The 24094-nt window shown below is 43.2% G+C and overlaps 1 protein-coding gene across 3 annotated transcripts in view; it reads right to left on the bottom strand.

The window, feature by feature from the left end:
- GK (glycerol kinase) overlaps positions 1–24094 on the bottom strand; it is a 75661-nt gene that overhangs the window by 49887 nt on the left and 1680 nt on the right. For all 3 annotated transcript variants that reach the window (XM_049643656.1, XM_049643654.1, XM_049643655.1), the window contains exons 2-4: positions 14047–14120; positions 11773–11879; positions 3479–3556 (exon numbers count right to left, since the gene is read on the bottom strand). In XM_049643656.1, coding sequence (XP_049499613.1) covers positions 3479–3556; positions 11773–11879; positions 14047–14120 — 259 coding nt within the window. The remainder of the gene's footprint in view (positions 1–3478; positions 3557–11772; positions 11880–14046; positions 14121–24094) is intronic.

Raw genomic sequence — 24094 nt, 5'->3', positions numbered from 1 at the left:
CTATATTTTCCAAACCTTTGTCTCTCTGTGCTTCACTCTCTTCCAGTTCACTAATTCATCTTCAGCTGTGTCTAATCTGATATAAAACTCATCAGCTGAGTTTTTAGTACAGTTCTAGAATTTCTATTTTGAAACTTCCAACTCTTTACTAAGGTGATCATTCTTGTCAAGGAATTCCTTGAACATGTTAATCATGATCACTTGAAAGCCTGATAACTCTTGGGCTGCCTGGGTGGCTCAGTTGGTTAAGCATCTGACTCTGGATTATGGCTCAGGTCATGATCTCAGGGTCGTGGGATCGAGCCCTGCCTAGGGCTCTGCACTGACATTGTGGAGCTTGTTTCGGATTCTCTCCCCCCACCCCTTCTCAAAGTAAATAAACTTGGAAAAAAAATGAAGTTTGAAAATTCTAATATCAGGATTTCCTATGGGTTTATTTCTAAGGTCATTTGTCTCTGCTGGTCTTTAGTCATATCTTGTTCTGTATGCTTGATTCTTTTTATAGAAAACTAGAAATCGTACATGAAAGCCTCTAGAGAGAATTTTTCCCCAGAAAGGGTTCATTTTTGTTTCTGAAAGGAAGTTAGGCTAGAAGCGTTAGCAATGTTTGATCACCAGAATTCACCCAGTGCTTTAAATGACTTCAATCCAGGCTGTAGTTCCTGTGAGGGTTTGTGTATTTCCAGTTTTCCTCACTTCCAGGGTCGGCCCTTTGCACTTGCAATCACAAGTCTAGGATTTGACCAACATTCATCTCCAGCCCTGGCAGCCTGACTACCTTTGACCTCCCTATGTCCATCGACCTGTGAAAATGCTGCTTAACTTCAGCTCCTTCTTTTATTTATTTATTTATTTTTTTAATTTTTTTTTTAACATTTATTTATTTTTGAGACAGAGAGAGACAGAGCATGAACGGGGGAGGGTCAGAGAGAGGGAGACACAGAATCCGAAACAGGCTCCAGTCTCTGAGCTGTCAGCACAGAGCCCGACGCGGGGCTCGAACTCACGGACCATGAGATCATGACCTGAGCCGAAGTCGGCCGCTTCACCGACTGAGCCACCCAGGCGCCCCTCAGCTACTTCTTTTAGAAGCTACAGGTATCTCTACAGAATAAGCAACACCAAACGCCAGGCTTAACTCTCTGGGCTTTCCTTCTCTCCTGTAACGTGGCCCCACAATTCCTCGCTGCCTTGATAGGCTTCCAGTCCCTCAGACAGAGTTTTGCTTTGTTTTGTACAACTTCTTGAGCTGTGCTCGGTAGACATGTGAAACAACCCATTCCACCATATGGGAAGCTAAACTCTCCTTTATTATTCATTTTGTCATCCCATGTCACCCAGTGAATGGCTTTTAGAGCCCTCTATATCCTTACCAAGCCCTCTTTATCCAAACGAGAACACAGGCTTTGGGGTTGGAGGGGTTTATAAACGTCCAAACTGTGGCTTTACCTCTACTTTTAGCTAGGTAGCGTTGGACAAAATATCGAGCTTTTCCAGAATTCACTTGTAAAATAAGGCAAGTAAAACCTGCTTCAGGGTCACTGAGATTAAATAATACAGGTAAATAGCTCGGCACAATCCCTAGTACATAGTAAGGTTAGCACTTACTGAGTGAGCATTATCATCACTATTAGTTTTATTCATAATAACTCATAAATAAATCCTCCTATCCTCGAAACTCATCAGTGTCTTTACTCTGGGTGAAATACGTGTACACATTTTCACATTCAGAGCTCGTTCACACTAGCCTTCAATGTTCCCTTTTCCTAAAGTAATCCAGTACCTTCTTCAAGACCTAAAATGGAGTTCAACGTCCTCAAAAGGTATGCCCTGAATTCAACATCCATACTAACGTACACTTGCTCTAATTCCCATTCAATTTAGCAGCATAGTTCATCAACTATTCCCTAATTCTGTGTTAGTGTCTTCCTAAAACTAGATTACAAAGTGCTTACAAAACCGGCCAGTAATTCCTATCTATCCTCTATAATACATCCGGGGTAGCACCAAACCAGGAGGTTCTCAAACATGTGCGTGCTTCAGGGATTGACAAAAGTTCTTCATACCTCATAGGTGCTGTATAAATTAGTATTGAAAAGCCCAAAGAATGGGGCACAGAAGGACACAGGTAGAAGAAAAGAAAATGAGTAGATCAGCACATCAGAAAAAGAAACTATTTCCGGTAAGATATTTACTTAAGTCTTTAACTATAACTTCAAGTAACCTAGTTGCATTATTTTAAAATGACAACTCAAAGTCCAAAGTTGCATTTTTACAATTCAAAGTTTAGAGTTTAACGGGAACTTTCTGGTTCCTTTTAGATGGTCCCTCCACTTCCCTAGGGGAAAAATAAAATAAAACCCTAACTAGTTCAAGAAGTTGGCTAACAGTGATGCAGGAAAGAATACTCCCTAGGTATCAGTCACGAACACCGTAATATCCTGCTTTACGGATACTCAAAATTACTTGCTCAGGAGAATGAGAACAAAATAAAGATTTAAAACATGCACTTTTGTGAAAAAGGACCTGTGGTTGCAATTCGTTGACATTTTTTGAAGTCTTTAATTTTTTATCACAAGTACACACGACATCCTAAATGCTTCCTGATAACACGATAACATTAAATACCTTAACGTTTTATAAAGATTATTTGCAAAGGATTCATGCTACTCTTACAAGGCACGTTTTTAGTATATTTTCTGCTTGAATATCACTTTCTTCCAATCAATACTAAAGGAACTATACCACTAAAGTAACTCTAAAGGAAAAATAGCTCACTCTATCGATCATCCCATCTCTGACAATTTCTGCCTCCAACGCCACCCCACAAACGTGGTATTTTATGGACAAAAACTTGTGTTTTGCTATTTGTAAATACAACGATGCCTTTTAGTGACCATATTTACAACAAAATTTTACTTTCGGCAAGTGACAGTGTCATTTAGCGCAAATGTCATGTGCTAAGAGTATGCTAAAATATACTCACGGTCATTTACATTTGAATAAGAGGGGATACCTAACGTTGGTGTATTTGAGATTTTGAGGGTTTGAACCCCTGCTGAACGAGCCAAATGCGTAGCAGAAGGAGCTCACGTTTGGAGATTTTATTGTCCTGACCTCAGATGAGTCCATTAAAATTACAAACGGGAAGAACGAGATGACTGCGAACACGTATAATGTATGATTTGGAGTCTTGAAGGGGAGGAGGTGAGATTTCAGGGACTATGAAACAGTTCTGGCTACAATGAACCACTTGTATAATACAAATAATCGGGAAAAGGGGAAAGCAAGGTAAACAGATAATTCAAGGTGTGAATAAATATCTGTAAATACATAACAACTAATCTCTTGGAGGACTCTTCTGCCCATCCCATCAGAGTAGAAGAAACATGACTGCATGCTCTTTGAGCCAGACACTTCAGTGTGACAATGTCTGCCAGTGGAGAAAGGCATATGACATCAATGAACAGCAGCTTACCCACAGCGTTGTAGAGAGGCTCTCCAGTTAGCTTGTCCCAGACTACAGTGGTTTCCCTCTGGTTACTGACACCAATAGCTTTAAAGAGAAAGTTACACAGAAGGGAGTAGAAAATTAAACAAGTAAAAAACGACTTCAGGAGAACAGTTCTTTAAAAAAAAAAAAAAAAAGGTTTTTTTACATGCGTAACTAAACTTAACAGTTTGAAAAAACATTTGGCACTTTTGTAGTGGTGTTGAATGCACTGTCTTTGAGCGGCTCCAGGAAAAGTGAACAGCCAAGGTCAACAAGTGCTTCTTTTTATTTCCACAGGCTGCTTCCCACTTCGCTACCGGCACATGACAACATGGACCCAGACTCAGATCAATATCCAAATGAAAGGCTCCCAGGTTACCTTATAAAAAGGGAATACAATAATTCGAACTTTATAATAGCCAATTCATTATTCTATAGCGACCCGCAATCACCTCACTCATTTGTTTACTAACTGCCATGAGCAATTTCTCTGTGTGTGTGCACGTGCACATGCCTGTGTTTTGAGAAAATAGCTACAGATAAAATTCTTCCTGCCAGGCAACCTCATATTGTGGTTCTTTACAAATTGTTTCGGTCCTGTATTTTAATAATGTAAGACATACAAATTTAAATTGGGCATAAATACAATCCGTGATGGTATTTACAGTATACTGACCTCTACGGAACTCAAATGCTAAAGTTACAGTTATTATAAGTAAAATACTAATGCATACCATTTTATTCAATTCAGCTTATTCAGCCAAATCAGAGGTTCTCAGACTTGGCTGCACATTAGCATCAACTGGAGAGCTTCTGAAAAAAATATCAATGTCCACTTCATGGTCCAAACATTCCAATTTCACAGACTGGGACAGGACCTGAACGTTAGTGTTTTTCCTTAAACTCCCCCCGCCAAGCGATTTCTACTATGCAGCCTAGGGTGAACGCACTGACCTAAAGGATCGAGCTCTTTCAGAATGTACGGTGAGGACCGACTTTAAAGGCTGTATAATCAACAACACATCTTTTGCTTAAATCTTCCCGAGAACCACTTGTCACGTGACCATTCGGCTAGCACTTCCGTTGACAAGATACTCTCTACCTCTCTCAAAACAGATCAATCTCTATTCACAACTTCGGTGTTTAAAAAAAAAGAAAAATCCTTTTCCTTGTAGCTTTAAGTACTCCCTTTGCCCAGCACAGGGCTTGAACTCACACCCCCCAACATCAAGAGCCAGCTGCTCTACCAAGTGAGCCATCCAGGCACCTTTCCACATGGCACGATTTAAAGTGCCTTCACCAACTCTCCAAGCAACACGCAACTTTCTGTTCAAGCTGCACGCCCAGAATAAAACGCTACAGGAATGTTCTGACCGGCACAGAGTGGAGGGGGCCCAGCAGTTCCTTTGTTCTAAGTAATCTTTTTTTTAAAGCTCAAAACAACAGTTTCTTTTTAAAACAATACACTAAAATCTAAATTTAAAAAAGCAATTACTTAGATTTTACTGTAAGGAGATTTTATGTGTAATAGAGAGCAATGAAAACTGGCCTAGGGAAAATGAATACATGTATTTTTTACTGAGGTGTAACTGACAATATTATACTGGTTTCAGGTATATGCCTAATGATTGGATACATTGTATAAGCTACAAAGTGATCACCGTAGTAAATCTAGTATCATCCTGGCACCATACAAAGTTACACAATATGCAACGCAACATTGTTGACCGTAGTCACGAGGCTGGACATTATAGCCCTATGCCTTATCTGTTTTATGACTGGAGTTTGTACCTCAACTCCAATTTTGTCCCCCCTCCAACCAGGAACCACCAGTCTATTCTCTGCATTTACGAGTTTTGTTTCATTTGGGTTGCTTTTTGAGTTCCACATACAAATAAAATCATACAGCGTCTGTCTTCCTCTGTCTGACTTTGGCAGACCCTCAAGGTCCATCCACGTTGTCACAAGTGGCAAGGTTTCCTTTTTTGTGGCTGAATAACATCCCATTGTCTGTATATACACTTTTTCCATTCATTCGTCAACGAACACTTGGGTTGTTTCCATGTCTTGGCTATTGTTAAGAACTGCTATGTACATAGGGGTGCATGTATCTTTTTGAATTTGTGTTTTCACTTTCTTTGGATAAAGACCAGAGCGGACTTGCTGGGTCACACGTTAGTTCTATTTTTGGTTTTTTGAGCCACCTCTCTACGGTTTTCCACAGTGGTCCCACCCAGTTACATTCCCACCAACAGTGCACAAGGGGTCCCTTTCCTCGACCTCCTCACCAACAGCTGTTTTGAAAGCAGCCATTCTGACAGGTGTGATGCGATATGTCATTGTGGTTTTGACTGGCATTTCCCTGATGATGAACGATGTTGAGCATCTTTTCATGTGCCTGTTGGCCATCTGGAGGTCTTCTTTGGAAAACAACATTCAGGCCCTCTGTTCATTTTTTTTTTTACTTAGACTGTCTGCTATTGAATTGTAGGAGTTCTTTGTAATTTTGGACATTAACTTCGTATCAGATACATGATTTGCAAATACATTTTCCCATTTAGTAGGTTGCCTATTTTGTTGATGGTTTCCTTTGCTGGGCAGAGGCTTTTTAGTTTGATGCAGTCCCGCTTGTTTATTTTTACTTTTATTACTACTGATTCAAATTCCTTGCTAATGGTTGGTCTATTCAGATTTTCTATTTCTTGATGGTTCTGTCTAGACTCTATGTTTCCAGGAATGTATCAATTTTTTCTACTGTTGTCCAATTTGTTGAGCTATCATTGTTAGTGGCACTCTCTTAGGATCCTTTGTATTTCTTTGCTATCTGTTTTAACATCCACTTTCGTTTATTTATTTGAGCCCTTTCTTTTTTCCTTGGAGAGCCTATTAAATGTTTATCGAGATAATCTTTATCCAATGCAAATTTACTTACTAAAACACCTTTTCTAAGGGTACAAAGATGACTAACAGTCTACTTCTAAGAAACTTGGAGGCATAGGGTAAAAGGAAGAGATTTGGTTTGTTGTTTTTTTTTTAATAGAAGACACTAATGTTTGCAGGAATCAAGATGGAAGGCAAAGGACTGTGGCAAACAGGGGTGCTGGGAAACAATGACACATGGTCCTGATTCTTTTTTTCTTTAACTTTTTTTTAATGTCTATTTATTTTTGAGAGAGAGAGAGAGAGAGAGAGGGAGAGAGAGAGAGAAACAGACCATACACAGGGAAGGAGCAGTGAGAGAGGGAGACACAGAATCTGAAGCAGGCTCCAGGCTCTGAGCTGTCAGCACAGAGCCCGACGCAGGGCTCAAACTCATGAACTGCGAGATCATGACCTGAGCCCAAGTGGTCTGCTTAACCGACTAAGTCTCTGAGTCACTGTCCTATGCCCTTCAGGCTATCTCTCTTTATTGGCTCATTCTAACTTGTGCTCAGGATGAAATCTAGAGCTATCTCTATCTGATTCATGGGTTACAGGTTCCTCCCTCACCACTCCTTCTTTCCTTTCTATCTTAGTTTGATTCCTTTGTGCCAAGTAAAATTGCTTTTCTTGCAGAAAACCCAAGTCTGGTGAAATAGGTTCTCAGGATTCTCTTGTAGCCATAAAAACATCTCCATTACTGCCCCAGGGCACATAGGTCTTGGGCAGCACCTCTGAACTTTCTCAGCATTCCAGCTTCTTGTCCTGTTTACCCTAAATTCCTGGGGTTTTTTAAGTTTTTTTTTTTTTTCAATGTAATCTCTACCCCCAATGCCAGGTTTAAACTGATGACCCTGAGATCAAGAGTCACATGATCCGGGGCACATGGATGGCTAAGTCAGTTAAGTGTCCGACTTCGGCTCAGGTCATCCTGTCATGGTTCGTGAGTTTGAGCCCTGCATGGGGCTCTCGGCTGTCAGCAAGGAGCCTGCTTCAGACCCTCTGTGCCCACCCTCCTCTGCTCCTTGTTCTCTCTCTCCCTCAAAAATAGTAAACATTTTTTTTTAAAGAGTCATATGATCTATTGACTGAGGCAGCCAGGTGCCCCTGTGTTGTTTTTAAAGCAAACTTTTCTGACTGCTAATCCCAGCACCTGTGCCTCTCTTAATCTTAATTCCCTCTTCCTCAGAATAACACATTCAGGTTCTGTAATCGTCCACCCTGGTTTATCACCCATTTAGGAGCATATGAAAGTTACAGGCATGAAGTATATATAATTTCCTGGCCCCTCAGTCATTTAGTTACAGATATTATCAGCAGCAGCATATATGCAGCCCAATGTAGTACATTGTATCTAGCAGGTTCCTGCTTCACCTGTATGTTCCTTCTCAGGAGGAATTTTTCTCAATAGTGAGTACTGCTAGGAAAATGAACGAATTAACTGCTAACTTCAAAATCTCTGGTTCAATTTGGCTTAACACTGCCTGTGGAAAGTTATAATCGCTGTTAGGAAAATATACTGAGAAAAAGCCTTTGGAAATACTACCGGATGTTGTAATTGTTGTTGGTGGAATTATGGATGGCAGGCATCCTTATTTAAAAATAAAGTCAGGGGTGCATGACTGGCTCGGTCGGTAGAGTCTGTGACTCTTGGTCTTGGGGTCGTGAGTTCAAGCCCCGCTGGCCTAGAGCCCGGTTATAAAAATTAATAAAAATAAAATCATAATTTATAATTGGAACATATTCAGGAAAAAAAAAAAAAAAACAACAAACCCTGACACTACACGTGGCAAAAAATAAGAGTCCCGGAGGAAGGCTACTAAATTTGCCAGGTGGGAGGAGGGACAAAGCTTCAAAGAAAAACAGTCTCTGGAAGATGTGTGCTTCAGGGATGTTGTAACAACTGGAAATGAGAGGCAGCCGCAGCTGGGTATCTATTTGGGACAACGAGGTGCCTTGCTGAGCCCACCCCCCCCCCAGAGACCCCTGAGACTAGGAGTCTGACAGAAGACAGAAATGTGTGTAGATATGTTTGGCAGGGTGAGGCAGTGGGTATGGGGGGGGAGGTCCCTTTCCCTAACAGTGTGGCAATTACTTTTGACACAAGAGAATTTAAATGCTGAAAATTTTATGCTCTCAGATTTTTTTTTAAAAAGATTAAGTAATCTCTATACTCAGTAGGAGGCTCAAACTCATGATCCTAGCCAGGCCCCCCTATCCTCTCGGCTTTGAAAGTGGCGTATGTCATGCTTTGCTTCGATCACAGGAGGATGAGCGTAACCAGTAATTCCAGTTTTTATGCTTCCTCGCTCCTTCAGTCCAGTAACAGGCAAACAGGGCTAAGACTCCCTAAGAAGGAAAGAAGCAGCCTATGTACCTGTGTGGGGCCACGAGTGCTGTCCAGCTACAGAGTGAAGGTTCATCTTGGAGACATTGCTCATACGGACCTGAAATCAATGAACTTTCTGGCAGATGACAGACAACACCGATCAAACTGGAGTTTGCAAAAGAAATACAACCAGCCTTAACGACTACTCGCCCTGCAGCTGCAGAAACTGATTTATTGGCCACACCGGAACCAAACGGTGAAGCGGTGTGTGAGGTTATCAGCGTGGCTCACGAGAAAGAGCACTGGCCCAGAAGACAGGGGAGCTGTGCTTTATTTTAATGTGATCTGCTGCTATGTAGCTAACGGGACTTCCAGTAAGTCCTTTCCCCTCACTTGCAGCTAGCTTTAGGTGACGGAAAATCCTTTGGAGCACAAGCGTTCTGAGATCTAGAGTTGTACATAGTTCAACAAACTACCTGGGGGAAAACATTAGCACAAGTGGCCTGGTATGGAGGCGGTTGTGGAACATAATCTACCTAGCTCACCCGCCGGTGTTTGTTGAGAAGGAAGTGCTGGGTCACTTTGGCTCAGGTATGGGTTTGCCAGTGGTGAGCCACGGAGGAGTGTAGAACAGAGAGCTGCATTAGCGCCAGGGGAAGACAAGTCACTTCGACTGGAGTTGTGCGGCACTTTCACAGATATCACAAAAGCCAGAGGGAAAGGAACGCTCTCCGAGTCTCACGGTCCAGAAGGCCAACACACTGCAGCCTACCTGACCGATAAGGGAGATAGCATGAGGTCAAAACCAAGGCTGACCACCCTGGAATCCACATCCTGAACATGGCTTTATAAGCCACCTAGATCTTTCGCATCTTCGGTAATGGATATCTTAGTAACGGGTGCACTACCGAATGCCTCTTACACGTGTAGGTTGTTCACACTGCAAAAGCTGCGAGGACAGTTCAAGGAGACAACCAGCTGTCACTTTGATACACAACTCATCTAAAACCTGGTGAATGCAGCTCTAAAAGAAGTTTGAGGGGCGCCCGGGTGGCTCAGTCGGTTAAGCATCCGACTTGGGCTCGGGTCATGATCTCACGGTTCATGGGTTCGAGCCCCGCGTCGGGCTCTGCGCTGACAGCGATACTGTCTCCCTCTCTGCTCGCGCTGTCACTCATTCTCTCTCTCGAAAATAAAAATAACCACTAAAAAAGAAAAAAAGAAGTCCGAGGCACGTCCACAGAGACGCAGGGACGAAATGAGGGTACGATACTCCACTAAGGTGCGATGGCATTGACACCTGTTTCCCCCACTTGGCTGTTAGCCGCACGACCCTATTTGTACTCCACTGTTGCCCTGGCATTCCTCGCACGTGAGTCTGCTCAACGAATGGTTTTGATTATGTTGAGTCTCTCGTCCCCCCCCCTTTTTTTTTTTTTAAGATAGAGACAGAACCCAGATGCTTGAGTGGGTGAGGGGCAGAGGGACAGACAGAGAATCTGAAGCAGGCTCTACACCCAGCGCAGAGCCCGACTAGGGGCTCGATCTCATGACCAACCGTGAGATCATGACCTGAGCAGAAATCAAGAGTCAGACGTTCAACTGACTGAGCCACGCAGGCACCCCTAGGTTTAGTCTTGTTAGGGTAAGTTTTATGGATACACATGGAGGAAAGGTTGGAAAAAAAAATGCAACTTTCTCCCCAGTATCTCTACCTAAAGCAATAAGTAAATTGATTGATTGGGTGTTGGTAAATCTCAGAGTCGACATGATGTGAATCAAGAAACCACCACTACCAATTGATGGTTACCCTTATCTAGAGTCAAATTACCTACAAAAGAAAAACATGGCCCTTGAAGGATGAACCTGAAATTTTTAAACTATAAAGAGAGGACCATCACCACGTGATGTTTCCACCCTTCAGGCTAGCATCATCAAATCGTTGATAAGCGGGTGATTGTTTTCTCCTGGAATGAATGACGCAAAGGCAAACGGAGATAGATGGTCTATGAACACTGCCTGGAATTAATAGAGATCTGTTAATAATCTACCTCTGTCACTGATCTCAGGGAGATTCTGGAAGTGAAATGTTTTGACTTCCGATACCGCTCCCCCAAGCTGTTCCCCGACAGATCTAGGAGCTCCAGCAAAAAACCCAAGCATCGTCTCTGGCCCATCACTTCCCCGGACAGCGCCACTGTCCCTACTACCCTGACATCCAATCTATCAGCAAGTTCTGCCCCTTCACTTCGCCTCCACTGCTGCCACTGTCCGGTCACCATCCTCTGTCTCAAGACTTCCACAGCAGCATTGGTCTCCCTGTGTCTACACTCATACCTTTACCGTCCACCCCACACACAGCTCCACACCGCAGTCAGGAAGTTGTCTTTAAACTTCAAGTCAGATCCTGTCAATCCCGTCGCCTTGCTTAAAACCTTCCTGCAGCTGGCTCCCTGTGAAACTAACACCCAAACTCCCTGGCCACTTCCCTGATTGCGGCTCCCACTGAAACCCCTTATCCACCCCCGCCCTCATCCTTCTTTTCCTCCCCTTTTGACATGCTGGTGTTTTCCTGATCCAGGAATATGCCAAACTCATTCCCACCCCAGGACCTTTGCACACGCGGTTTCCTTTTCCTGAAACTCTCTTCTCCCGGATATTTGCATGATTGCCCCCTTTTGGCTTTTGAGACCTCAGCAAAACTGTCACCTCCTCAGAGAGCCCTTCTCTAGCCATCCAACCTAAGGTAAGCTTGTCTAGGCACACCCCACCATACCACGCAGTTTTAGTTTCTGCATCCGACTGATCAGTATCTGAAATCAGCTTGTATCGGTGTGTTCTTACTGTTGGTCTCACACCCGCCGAAATAAAAGCTTCCTGCGAACGGGGACCTAATCTTCCCATTTACGGTCCCATCCTCAGTTCTCACAGAAATACTTGCTACGGCACAGGCCCTCGATCATGCAGTGAATGAATGAATGAACTTGATGGAGATAATCATGCATGGAGAAAAATAGTCTATTAAAAATACCTTTTATGTTGGAAATGTCAATATTGAGCTGTCCAAGTTTCTCACATGTTTTCTCTATACACTCATAGACAGACTGCAGAATTTCTTTTGGGTCTTGTTCCACCCATCTTTGAACAAAAGAATGTATTTGGTTAGTCCACAACAAAGCAACACGAGTATAATTTATTTGTCTAGAAATGTGCACTTATGAGGGTGTGGCTGGTGCATGAATCAAAAAAAATTAGATGAGCAAAGCAAAGCACAGCCAATATTCTAAAGAAATGATTTCAACAAAAGCCTAGTTCCCTTACATTTTTATTATTCTTCGTCTAGTAATTAACCATTTGGAAGAAGGCAAGTGATCATAGTCCACAAATGGCACATATTCTACCTGTGTTTACATATTTTTTTCAAATCCAGTAAGAAATTAGTTTCCTAATTTGTTATATCCTGTGGCTTTGATGAGTTTTGACAAACTATCTGCATGTTTCACTCGTCACTAGCTATTTCTAAGTAGACTGAGAAATACGTACATATACATACATATATATACATATATATATATATATATATATATTACTCTTGGGATGGATGGATGGATTTATCTACTTACTTATTTATTTGTCTATGTACTTATTTATTTATGAAGCAAAAGGAATTCTGAAAAGCCAAATAAGTAAACTAACGTCTTTTGCCATTTTCTAAAATATTTTGTTAAAATTTAGGGGAAAAAATTTCAATTTCTTCCAGTAATTATTTCATGTAGACAAGTGACTGATTCCAGTTTTCAGACCCAATCCCTGTGCCATTATGGTAAAGTACGAGGACCTCAGAAAGATGAAAGGGACATAATAAATGACAAGGAAGAGAAATGTGGAAAACACAAATGGCAGTTGAGGAAAACCACGAGTAGAAAGGGCCCAAGCTTACAAAATCCTAGCCCACAATCGGGAAGCCTTCTTTGCCTTCCTGCAGCCTGCCTGGCTTTCCTGAGCTTTGAGTTCTGTTTCTAAACTTTTTCTAAAACCTAAGCTCCTTCCACATATTTCTAACTTCTGTCCCTCCATGACCCAGGCGCTCTCTCTCCAAATTACACTGGGATTAGGCCTGTGGACAGTCATTCTAATGCTGGTCCTATATCAATATCTTTTATTGGTAAAGAAATTCTCTAAAATGGAGGAGAACATTTTTTCATGGAAAGAAACCACTAACATTTTGTAAGACATCAGTTTTTGTCTTTCTTAAATTGAAAGTAAACTTTAAAGTAAAATAAACAGATCGAAAGCACACAATCTGTTGAGTTTTAACAAATATATGTACCCATCTAACCAACACCCCAGTCAAGATATAAAATATTTCTATCACTCCTGAGAGGTCTTTCATGCCTGTTTCAAGTCAATCACAAACTCCACAGGCAACCAGTTTTTGATTTCTATCATCTTAGATTACTTTAGCCTCTTCTTAAATTTCAGACACAGCCCTGTACATGTGCTCCTTGGTATCCGGCTTCTTGCGCTTTCCATGAGATTAGTAAGACTCAACCATGTTGTTGCATGCATCAGTTCACTTTTTCAAAATTGCTGAATGGTATTTCACTGTTACTCATTCTACTGATGACAGACATTTGGGTTGTTTCCAGTTTAGGCTATTATGAATAAAGCTGCTATAAACACTCATGTATGTCTTTCTATGGCCATATGCTTTCAATTCTCTTGGACAGATTCCTAAGAGTGCAATGCTACAGACACAGGGCTGATTTTACAAGAAACTGCCATGCAGTTTTTCCCCCTGGTTGTATCATAAACATCATTAAATTTTCAATAATATACTTAACATTCTATTTAATCACCACTACCACATATGCAAGTTCTTCCCAAGAAGGATGACTCTCATGATAAGATATGTGGATGCTTTTTTAAGCAACAGTTATCTTTACTTAAGGAAAAAGCCCTTCCACTCAAATCAGCCAAGCAGTGGTTTGGCAGTGGTTTGGCAGTGATGGAGACAGAGAACTAAAGGACTTCAAGGTCAATGTGGACTTTCTGATATTTAATACTCCTTTGCCTTACTACCTGATCATCCCTTCCTTTTCCGTCACGGGATTCGTAAGCCATCAATCTCCCACACGTTTTTGCCGAGCCACCAAGGTATTGTCTCCTTCCTTGACTGAAATCTATCCCTCCAGTCTTCTCAGGAGGGACTTGGTCAAGTTAACTTTACAAAGCCACAGGGCAGGTAAGATGAGATAGAGTAATAAACAGGAGGTATCTTTACATATTAAATCAGGAAACATACCCTTCTCTTGGAAACTCTTGTTTTATTTCCACTTGATGATGACTAAGTAGTTCAGCTGTTTTTGAATTGAAGACCTGAAAAACATATCGCAATGTTAGGGTGAAAAGGCAGGTAGAGAGCAAAGATGTTTAAAGCTATTCAGCCGCCAAAGTTCCTAGTCGCTGACAGGAAAAGTCTAATCGGATGAAAGGCCGCAGAAGATGTTCTACCTTCTCTACAGATAGAATCAAGATAAAGAGAAATCTAGTGAAGGTGAAGCTAAAGAGGCAACTCCTTCGTCTTTAAAAAAATTTCACACATCAACCAGTTAATAGTATGGATCTCAAAAGAGGATGGGATGGGAATGCAAGCTGGTGCAACCACTCTGGAAAACAGTATGGAGGTTCCTCAAAAAACTAAAATTAGAACTACCCTACGACCCAGCAATCGCACTACTAGGTATTTATCCAAGGGATACAGGTGTGCTGTTTCAAAGGGACACATGCACCCCAGTGTTTATAGCAGCACTATCAACAGCAGCCAAAGTATGGAAAGAGCCCAAACGTCCATCGATGGATGAATGGATAAAGAAGATGGTGGTACATATATGTATATGTGGGGGGATGAGCTAAATGGGTAAGGGGCACGAAGGAATCTACTCCTGAAATCATTGTTGCACTGTATGCTAACTAACTTGGACATAAATTTTAAAAAATAAACAATAAAATTAAAAAGAAAGAGAGAGAATGGGAAAACCAAAAAGAAAAGAGAGCTGGCAAAATGCTGATGGTGATGGTACAAGCTTCCATTCTGCTTCCATCTTGGATGTGGAGACACAAAGAGTCATAGAGAGCCAGGCAGGGAAGGGCACTGTGTCAGTTCCTTTGAAGGGAGGTGCCCCCCATGAATCTAGCTCTTATAAAGGTCAACAGAGCTGTGTATCGATCAACAGGGGAGAAGTGCATCCCCACACCCATCCGGCTGAGTGCTCTCTGTGACATACCTGCCGTGAACTGATGACGCTTGGTACAAACCGTGAAGACCAATGGACCAAAGCTACCAAAGAAGTGCCATACGATCCTCCACAATTTTAATACTACTAAAACAATACTTTAAAAAAAACCTGGTAATCCTTTCTCCTCTATATTTTCACCTGCGTGCACCTCCACTTGAGTACCAAAGTACTTAGTCTTTCAGAGTAAGGATTCCTATTTTAATTAAACTCAACTTCCGGAATCACTGTAATTACAGCAGTAGAGTTACATCCAATTAGGTAAGCGTTTCCATGCCTGGGTTTCCCGTGGGAGAAAATTACCTGCTCACTGCAGTCTAAGAAAGGGAAAGGAAGAGAAAACACACCAGGAGTCGCTGCTGCCCTCTCTCCCCAGCACACTACCTCCCCTTTTGGGAGGAAATGATAAATAGAGTGAAAGCAAAAAGGTATATATTCTCAAGTCCTGTGAAGAGAGAAAATATCTTTTAAGTCAAAGGTTAACTCGGCGCATCCTAAACAAAAGGCATGTCACAGAATCCTAAATGATACCCCCTCTGATTTACAACTTAGCCTTAGGGTATACTTTGAGGATGTTCCATCCGTTTTGGTCCGTCAGGTCCTTATTAGGAGCAAATTATTAAAACCAAATGACAAATGGTTGAAACTCTAATAGGAAACCACAGTTTTACTATTTTTATGCATCTTACTACTGCTCCCAGGGTCTACTTCCAAATCCCCAAGGGATTTGGGGTTAAGAGACACGGTGCCTATGGGGCTCTGAATGGAGTGAGATCCTTGTTCCAACACCTACTGGTTTTAACTAGGCTGACTTCGGGGCCCCCACACTAATAACGGATTTGTAGACCTTTGGAAAAGGCACAGAAAAGGGGAGAATTTTGGTAAATTCCATCTGACTTACTAGACCGTGATGCCGGTGATCACACAGCATTTGGACCTAACAGGATGGAGCCTGGCCTTCCCTACATCTTCAGAGCCCTGAACCTGTGCAGAATATGGATACTACCTTTAGATGTTTACGATCTGACCCTGGGCAACACTTCCACATCTGTGGGACACTTTCTAGGTTTAATATTTGTAGACTCTTCAACTTTCTTAGGGTTGCACTGTCCAACCGAAATATGATACAAACCACTTGTGGAAATTTAAATTAAAAAAAAAGTTTTTTAAATGTTTATTTATTTTTGAGGGAGAGAGAATGTCAAGAGCACGAGCAGGGGAGGGGCAGAGAGAGAGAGGGAGACCCGGAGTCCGAAGCAGGCTCCAGGCACTGAACTGTCAGCATGGAGCCCGACACGGGGCTCGAACCCACGGGCTGTGAGATCATGGCCTGAGCCGAAGTCGGACGCTTAACCGACTGAGCCACCCAGGCGCCCCATGAAATTTAATTTCTTTGAAAAAAAAAAAAAACAGTAAAAAGAGGCAAGTGAGATTAGTTGGAATAACATTGTATTTAAGCCACTGTGTCTAAAAAATTAGCATTCTGACATGTGATCAATACAGAAACAGGAGATCTGCTTATTTTTAGAAGTCTCTGAAATCTGGTATATATCTTATGCTTATGGTCCATCTCAATTTGGACTGAAAGTGACCACACTGAAAGTGGTCAATTTCCACGTGTTGTTAGTAGCTATCGGACAGGGGAGTGAAGTTCTGGACTACTGTTTTTCTCATACATCTAGGTTCATGTGAAGAGTTTTTAAAAAAATTTTTTAACGTTTATTCATTTTTGAGAGGGAGAGAGAGAGAGAGAAAGAGACAGAGCATGAGCGAGGGAGGGGCAGAGAGGGGGGAGACACAGAATCTGAAGATGGCTCCAGGCTCTTAGCTGTCAGCATAGAGCCCGATGCCGGGTTCCAACTCACCAACTGTGAGATTGTGACCTGAGCTGAAATCTGACACTTAACCGACTGAGCCACCCGGTGCCCCCCAGTTTTAATTAAGACTGTCCGTTTGGGGCGCCTGGGTGGCGCAGTCGGTTAAGCGTCCGACTTCAGCCAGGTCACGATCTCGCGGTCCGTGAGTTCGAGCCCCGCGTCAGGCTCTGGGCTGATGGCTCGGAGCCTGGAGCCTGTTTCCGATTCTGTGTCTCCCTCTCTCTCTGCCCCTCCCCCGTTCATGCTCTGTCTCTCTCTGTCCCAAAAATAAATAAAAAACGTTGAAAAAAAAAAAAAAAAAGACTGTCCGTTTGTCTGCAGATGGACAAATGTACAAAGAAGGCTAATGATGTTTCCACAATACTTTCTGCCCGGAGGGTTACTAACACTATAAGAGATCACAAGGCCCAGTAGCCAGAATGCTCGTCTGATCTTTTCCAGTAGATTTCAAAAGCCACGGTCAACTGAAGATGGCAGTGGCTATATAGTTTGTTTTACAAAAGGTCAAGCATGGTCATTTGTTTAAAACTCATTAGATGGCAAAGAAGAAAGACCCCAGCATTACAGATGCTCCTCACCTCTTTTTCTCCCCTTTCAAATTTGAAATTCACCAAATTTAAAAGTCAGTTAAAACTTCAGATGCACAGGGGTGCCTGGGTGGCTCAGTCAGTTAAGCGTCTTCAGCTCAAGTCATGATCTCACGGTTCATAGGTTTGAGCCCCACGTTGGGCTCTTCGCTGACAGCTCGGAGCCTGCTTGGGATTCTCTGTCTCCTCCTCCTCCTCCTCCTCCTCCTCCTTCTCCTCCTTCTTCTTCTTCCTCTTCTTCTCTCTCTCTCTCTCTCTCTCTGCCCTTTCCCTGCTGATGTTCTCTCTCTCAAAAATAAACATTAAAAAAAAAAAAACTCCAGGTGCACAACAGCACAGAATCGAAGGCTCTCCTTAAGAAAATTAATTAAAAGTAGTATTTGAAGGCACAAAGAGTCCCTGGTTCCTGGAAGAGATCCTCGAGATCCCATGGGCTAGCCTTTCCAAAATGTGCTCCTTGCATCTCCGGGGCCCTTCAGAAGCTGGGAAGGAGGCACAGGGAGCTCCAGGCTGAGCCCCTGGGCCACGCTGACCTTAGATTTCACATTTTATCACCTCCAGCTTCCAGATTTGGACCTATCCAGAAAAGAGCTTACCAATGGAGCTCCAAGGCAAAAAATGCAGGACAACACAACACAAACTGAAATATATAATATAATGCTCTAGTATTCACAAAGGGAGCTCCAAGAAGTTGGATAATACTGACAAACAGGGCTAAGCTCTAGGTTTTCTAAATGCCGATTCAGTGTTTTTCCAATACAAAATCATGCTAATACCATTTACGATTTTTTTTTTCATCCTTCATTAAGTGGCAGGAAATACAAAGTTTTAGGACATAAAAGGAGAAAGGCCATCAAACTCAGACTAGTGGGGGTCTGAGAGGGGTTATCAGAAGAGGGAACTTCTCGACTGGGACTTCAGGTTGCCTAGAAGGGAGTGTGTGAGCGGCAGGGAGCGCAGGGGAGGCCAGGCTGAAGGAGAGCAGCCGCCAGGTGTCTGTGGGGACCCGGGGAATCCAAGGGGATCCAGGGGTCTCCAGGGGAGACAACTGAGGGCTCCAGTCAGAGGGCCAGCAGCAGTGGGGACTGAAAGAAATGAAATGCGCTGCTGAGAGAGATCTAATAAGGATATAAGCAATTAGATGCGACAAGGGCTTGGATGGAGGGGAGTAAAGAAAAAGGAGGGACGCTCACAGATGACAGGTGACAGGCCAGCCAAGACCGTGTTTACCAGACAAAGGATAGGGTGGGAACAGCAGTGGTGGCACAGAAGGGGGTTAAGGAGATGGCAGAGTTCATCTTCAATCATGTGTTGTTGGGGTGTTACTGGGGCACATGCGTAAAGATGCCCAGCGGGCCGTTGCTTATATTTGAGGTCGGAAGCTTAAAGAAAGAGATCTGTTCAGGTTAGAAACTTGGGACTAGTAGATAGAGAAGTTCTGGGGATCTAATGCACAGCAGTGATTCTAGCCAAGAATACTGTACTATAAACAGCCAAGAGGCTAGATCTTAATTGTTCCCACCACATAAAAGAAATGATAATTATGTGACATAAAAGAGGTATTAATGCTACAAAGGGTAAGCAACACCCTGTACATCTTAAGCTTACACTCTGTTACATGTCAGTTATATTTTAGTGAAAAAAAAAAAGAGGGGTGCCTGGGGGGCTCAGTCAGTTGACCGTCCAACTTCAGCTCAGGTCATGATCTCACCGTTCGTGGGCTCGAGCCCCACGTCGGGCTCCGTGCTGACAGCTCGTAGCCTGGAGCCTGCTTCCGATTCTGTGTCTGTCCCTCCCCTGCTCATGTCTCTCTGTCTAACAAATAAATAAACTTTAAAAATAAAAAAAACTCTTTAAAAAAAAAAAAAAGAGAGGAAGAGATCTGTTCTCAGAATCCTGTGTTGGCCAGAAAGGCAGATGAGGAGGTCACACTTCATATATCATGGAGTCAAACAGCACAGGCCTGGGGAGCACAGAGCTGGGGGTGGGGGATCAAGCTCCAGTCCTGCCCAAGTCAGCTGCGGGACTTGAACTTTTCTGAACCTCAACTTTTCCATCTGTAAAAGGATTAAATAAAAGAATTTATAGGAAGTATTTCACACAGGGCAGGCGCACCGTAGGCGTCCCAGACATGTGACCACTGCTGTCCCTGCCACGACTGCTATTTTTATTACCGTTACTACCACCGGCAGCCACCAGCACAACTGGCCAGTGATAGTTAGGATTCAGAGCTCCCAGCGCTATATTCATCTGTAAGGCCAAATCATGCATCTGTTCCAGATTCTGTTTTGCGGGGAGGCCAGTTACAAACTGAAAAAGGGAGGGAACGTAGGAGATTAGTGGGGTGCCCGGGTGGCTCTGTCGGTTGAGCGTCCGACTCTTGATTTCAGCTCAGGTCATGATCCCAGGGTTGTGGGATCGAGCCCCGCAGTGGGGCTCTGTGCTGACTGTGAAGCCTGCTTAAGATTCTTTCTCTCTTTCCCTCTGCCCCTCTTCCCTGCTGGCTTTCTCTCTCTCAAAAAAAAAAAAAAAAAAAAAGACAGGGGTGCCTGGGTGGCTCAGTCGGTTAAGCGTCCAATTTCAGCTCAGGTCGTGACCTCGCGAAGCCTAATTCATAACTCAATTCCCGCTCTGGAGGAGAGGGATAGTTTAAACACTGAAGAAACGTGGGAAATGACCTTTTTGTTTTTTAATATGTAAGGCCTTTCTAAAACAGTGCATGCCTTCCCTGTCTTAGAAGAAGGAGAACGGGAGATGGACCACACGCCGTCTTCACTAACAAACTGTCCCTTAGCGTCCTAAGCTGAATTCACTTACCTCTGCTCACTCACCCTGTAATTCGGCCAGCCCACGAGAAACATGCGCATTCACTTCCCTCCCACGTGACTTCCCCCGCTAGTCTGCGCTTTTACGCCGCACTCAGCTTGAATAAAACAGTTTTCAGGAATGAGAACTCCCTCTCTAGGACTCTGTGATACTATATAGATTTGAGTGACCTAAAACAAAAGCTCCGGCTACAAATATATGGCAAACCTGACCACAAAAGGCATAGTGGCATGTTCCAACAAGCCAGAGAAGGAAAACATGGCAAAGGGCATTATATTTTCCTTAAAAAATGAGGTCACATGAAATAGCACATACATATATCTGATACGGCGATAGGTGCCCCCTGAGGACTTTTTCCAAGACTCCGCGAATTAACCTCCCTAGTCTTCCGATCGCAAAGTTCTAGTCAACGCCTCTGAAGGGCTCGGGTAAGTCATGTAATGAGCGCCTAACACATGCCAGATGCTGTGTTAGGCTTGGGGGAGGGAGAGCTCTTCACACATGATGTTTGTGAGAGACAAGACAGGGCGGCAGCTTCGTGAGGGGACCGTCTTCTTGCCATCTGTGTAAGGTGATGGGCAAGAAAATGAGCCAACTTGGTGGAAAAGAAGAAAGCACAAAAGTAACACAACCGTAGTTATCACAATGGTGGCCTCATTCTGCCTAAGAGCCACATCAGTTTTTACCACGTTTACGGTGCATTAGTCCCTGGCCCCTGATGGGCGCTTAATAAATAGGCGTCGAATAAATACATGAAAGGAAGAAAGCGGAAATCCGTCCCTAAGCCTTATGAGATCTCTAAGGATGAGGCCGCTGGGGCCAAGGCAGTGCTTCCTGCCCAAACAAACACCGAACTACAATTCTAGTCATTCTTTGGAGATGCTGGCTATTGGAACACGGCGGTTGCGAAACCGTCATCCACGGTGACTACACCTGGGTCCAGCCCAGGACCCGCTGGATCTGAGTCACAGGGCGATCAAAACCAGGACTTATTCAAAGGCAACGTTTTCTGTTTGTTTTTTTACATATTGCGAAACCAGTGTGTGCATATGTTTTCCTTGGTGAAGATTCATCTGTGATTATAATCAGAACTGACACCTGAGAAGTTGGTAAGCGGCCTCTCCCCAGCCTCTCCTCTTCCCTTCACAGGGCTTCAGGCAGCCGGGGAGCCTAGGGCACGATTTAGGGCAGGCTTCTGGGCGCACGCGACAGACCCGGCCTTGAATCCTAGTTCCACCAGTTACTGTGACCTTGGGCACGGTCCTCAGCATGGTCCGATGACCTGTGGAAAGGAGCTTACCAGTGCCACCTACATTGAGGTTGCTGTGTGGGTTAAATGAGATAAAGCTGGAAAAATCCTCCCCTGCAGCATCGGACACATTTCAAGTCATAACACGTTCCAAGTCTTTGCTTTTCGTAACTTTCAACTTAATGGGGAAAAACAAAGTTACCAAATAAAGAGGGAAGTTGACTGTTTAAGCTGAAACTTTGGTCTTATAAAGAAATGGCCCCTCCTTAAAACCTGTTACACTGATTCTCTTTCCAAGAAGTTCCTATTCTGTAATCTGAGTAATCATGTGCCAACCCCAGTTCACTTTCCTATCAGACAAGTATGAACGTTTCCCTTTAGTACAAAGCATATGCATAGGGTCCCAGGGTGAACTCTTTGGCAACTAGATGAAGAAATGAACATGTTCTCAAACTGTCTACTAAAATATAAGAAACTGGGGCGCCTGGGTGGCTCAGTCGGTTAAGCATCTGACTTCAGCTCAGGTCATGATCTTGCGGTCCGTGAGTTCGAGCCCCGCGTCGGGCTCTGTGCTGACAGCTCAGAGCCTGGAGCCTGTTTCAGATTCTGTGTCTCCCTCTCTCTCTGCCCCTCCCCCGTTCATGCTCTGTCTCTCTCTGTCTCAAAAATAAATAAACGTTAAAATAAATAAATAAATAAATAAATAAATAAAATAAAATATAAGAAATTAAGTAATGAAACACACCCAAGTCAGGAAGTTTTAAGATATTTTTGGGACAAGGCAAAAGAGCTAACCATAATCAAAATTCAGTTGACCTACTAAAGGGAAATAAAAATCTATGGAATCAATATGTATAAAGTGCTCCCTGTAGACAAAACACGTGTTCAACAAACAAACAAACACATGTTCGTTTGTTGCATGGACCAAGATTTTTTTTAAAGTTTATTTTTATTTATTTTGAGAGAGAGAGAGAGAGAGAGAGAGAGAGATAAAGAGCAAGCAGGGGAGGGGCAGAGAGAGAGGGAGTCAGAATCCCAAGCAGGCTCCACGCTGATCTCACCGTGAGACCTGAGCCAAAGTCAAGAGTCGGACGCTTAACCGACTGAGCCACCCGGGTACCCCCGGACCAAGATGTTTTAAGGAACACAGAGACCAACAGGACCTAAAAGGAGGTCCCGGCTCTGAAGTACAGCAGGTATACAATTATAATACAAATCAGGTGATCAGAGCTATTAATAGATGTATAAGAAAAGCACTATAGGAAGAGGTAGAAATTCTAAGGGTTTGAGGAAGACCTGCTAAGAGATGGCATCTGAGGCACTATTTGGAGGCAGAGTTGAATTTCAAGAAGCAGATCTAGGGACGGGGGAGGAGACGATTCCCTCAGAGGAAAGAACATGCGGCTCGAAATGTTGTGTCCATTAGGGGAGAAAGTTAACGATGGTTAGTACAGAAAAAGGAAGAAGAAAGCTTGGAGAGTTTATTGGTCTCGTGAAAGTTGAATGAGATATGCAAATCTAATGAACACTGATCAGGAAATTACTCAAATACCTTTAACTTGATAAGGTTCCTTATGACAGCTCTTATTGTATTCTTCCCTGAGAAGGTAAGCAATTATTTGTGAGTCATAATTACAACGTGGAACAAAATGACTAGAACCCTTGGGAATTACCTCGTGATCTGTGATCGAAGCACTTATTCAGCAAATCTATTATCTGCATTTTGCAGGGAGTGGTTTAGCAACCTCTTTCCTTGTAACTGAAGGAGAAGTTGACTGTTAAACCATTCCTAAGTTCTGTTCGACTTCACGCATGATCTGGAAGTCTTTTGTCGACCCGCGAAGCATCTTTCATAGTTGTTTCTCAAGAAGCGGCAAACTTGGCCGATCAACTTTTACACATCACTCTATAAGCAGGATGGGAATCTTCTGAATTTGCACCTCAGCTTACTCAATCAGACCATACTACACCAGAGCTCAGAAAACACAACCCAGGGTCAGCAGGCTTGTGACGTTCATGTCACACACTGAATGATTCATGTCACGCACACAAATGATTGCGATAATATGAAGTCGATTAATTCTTCCCCCACCAATGCAGAAAGATGCCCCTTGGGCAACAGACTCCGAGGGACCAGGAACAGCCCTCAGTAGGTAAAGAAGCCTGCCGGGCTACAGGGACGGCAACGGTGAAGAGTCAAAAGAAAGAGAAGCACAGTAAGGCTGGTTCCTAAAAGGGAAGGCATACCGAACTGAATAATGTAAGGACATGAGTAATAATAGTGAAATGAAACATCAAATACTTTACCCATGTTCACAGTGGGGAGAAGCCGTATCAACTTGAGAACAGTCGCCCCGTTCAGTGTGGCCCCCACAATGCTTAAAGAAGTAGTTGGCCAACGTTCAAGAATAATGAGATTTCACTGCAAACTCAAGACGATCAACATTTCTTAAAGAATTTGAAGATCTGGCAACACTGGGCTTGTGGTACCGCTTGGCTCTAGGCTGTCCCCTTGGCC

Source organism: Panthera uncia, chromosome X (genome assembly GCF_023721935.1).
Source record: "Panthera uncia isolate 11264 chromosome X, Puncia_PCG_1.0, whole genome shotgun sequence".
In the NCBI taxonomy this organism is placed as follows: domain Eukaryota; kingdom Metazoa; phylum Chordata; class Mammalia; order Carnivora; family Felidae; genus Panthera; species Panthera uncia.
The sequence above is the reverse complement of the archived record's forward strand: the minus strand, read 5'-3'. Positions and strand labels throughout refer to the sequence as shown.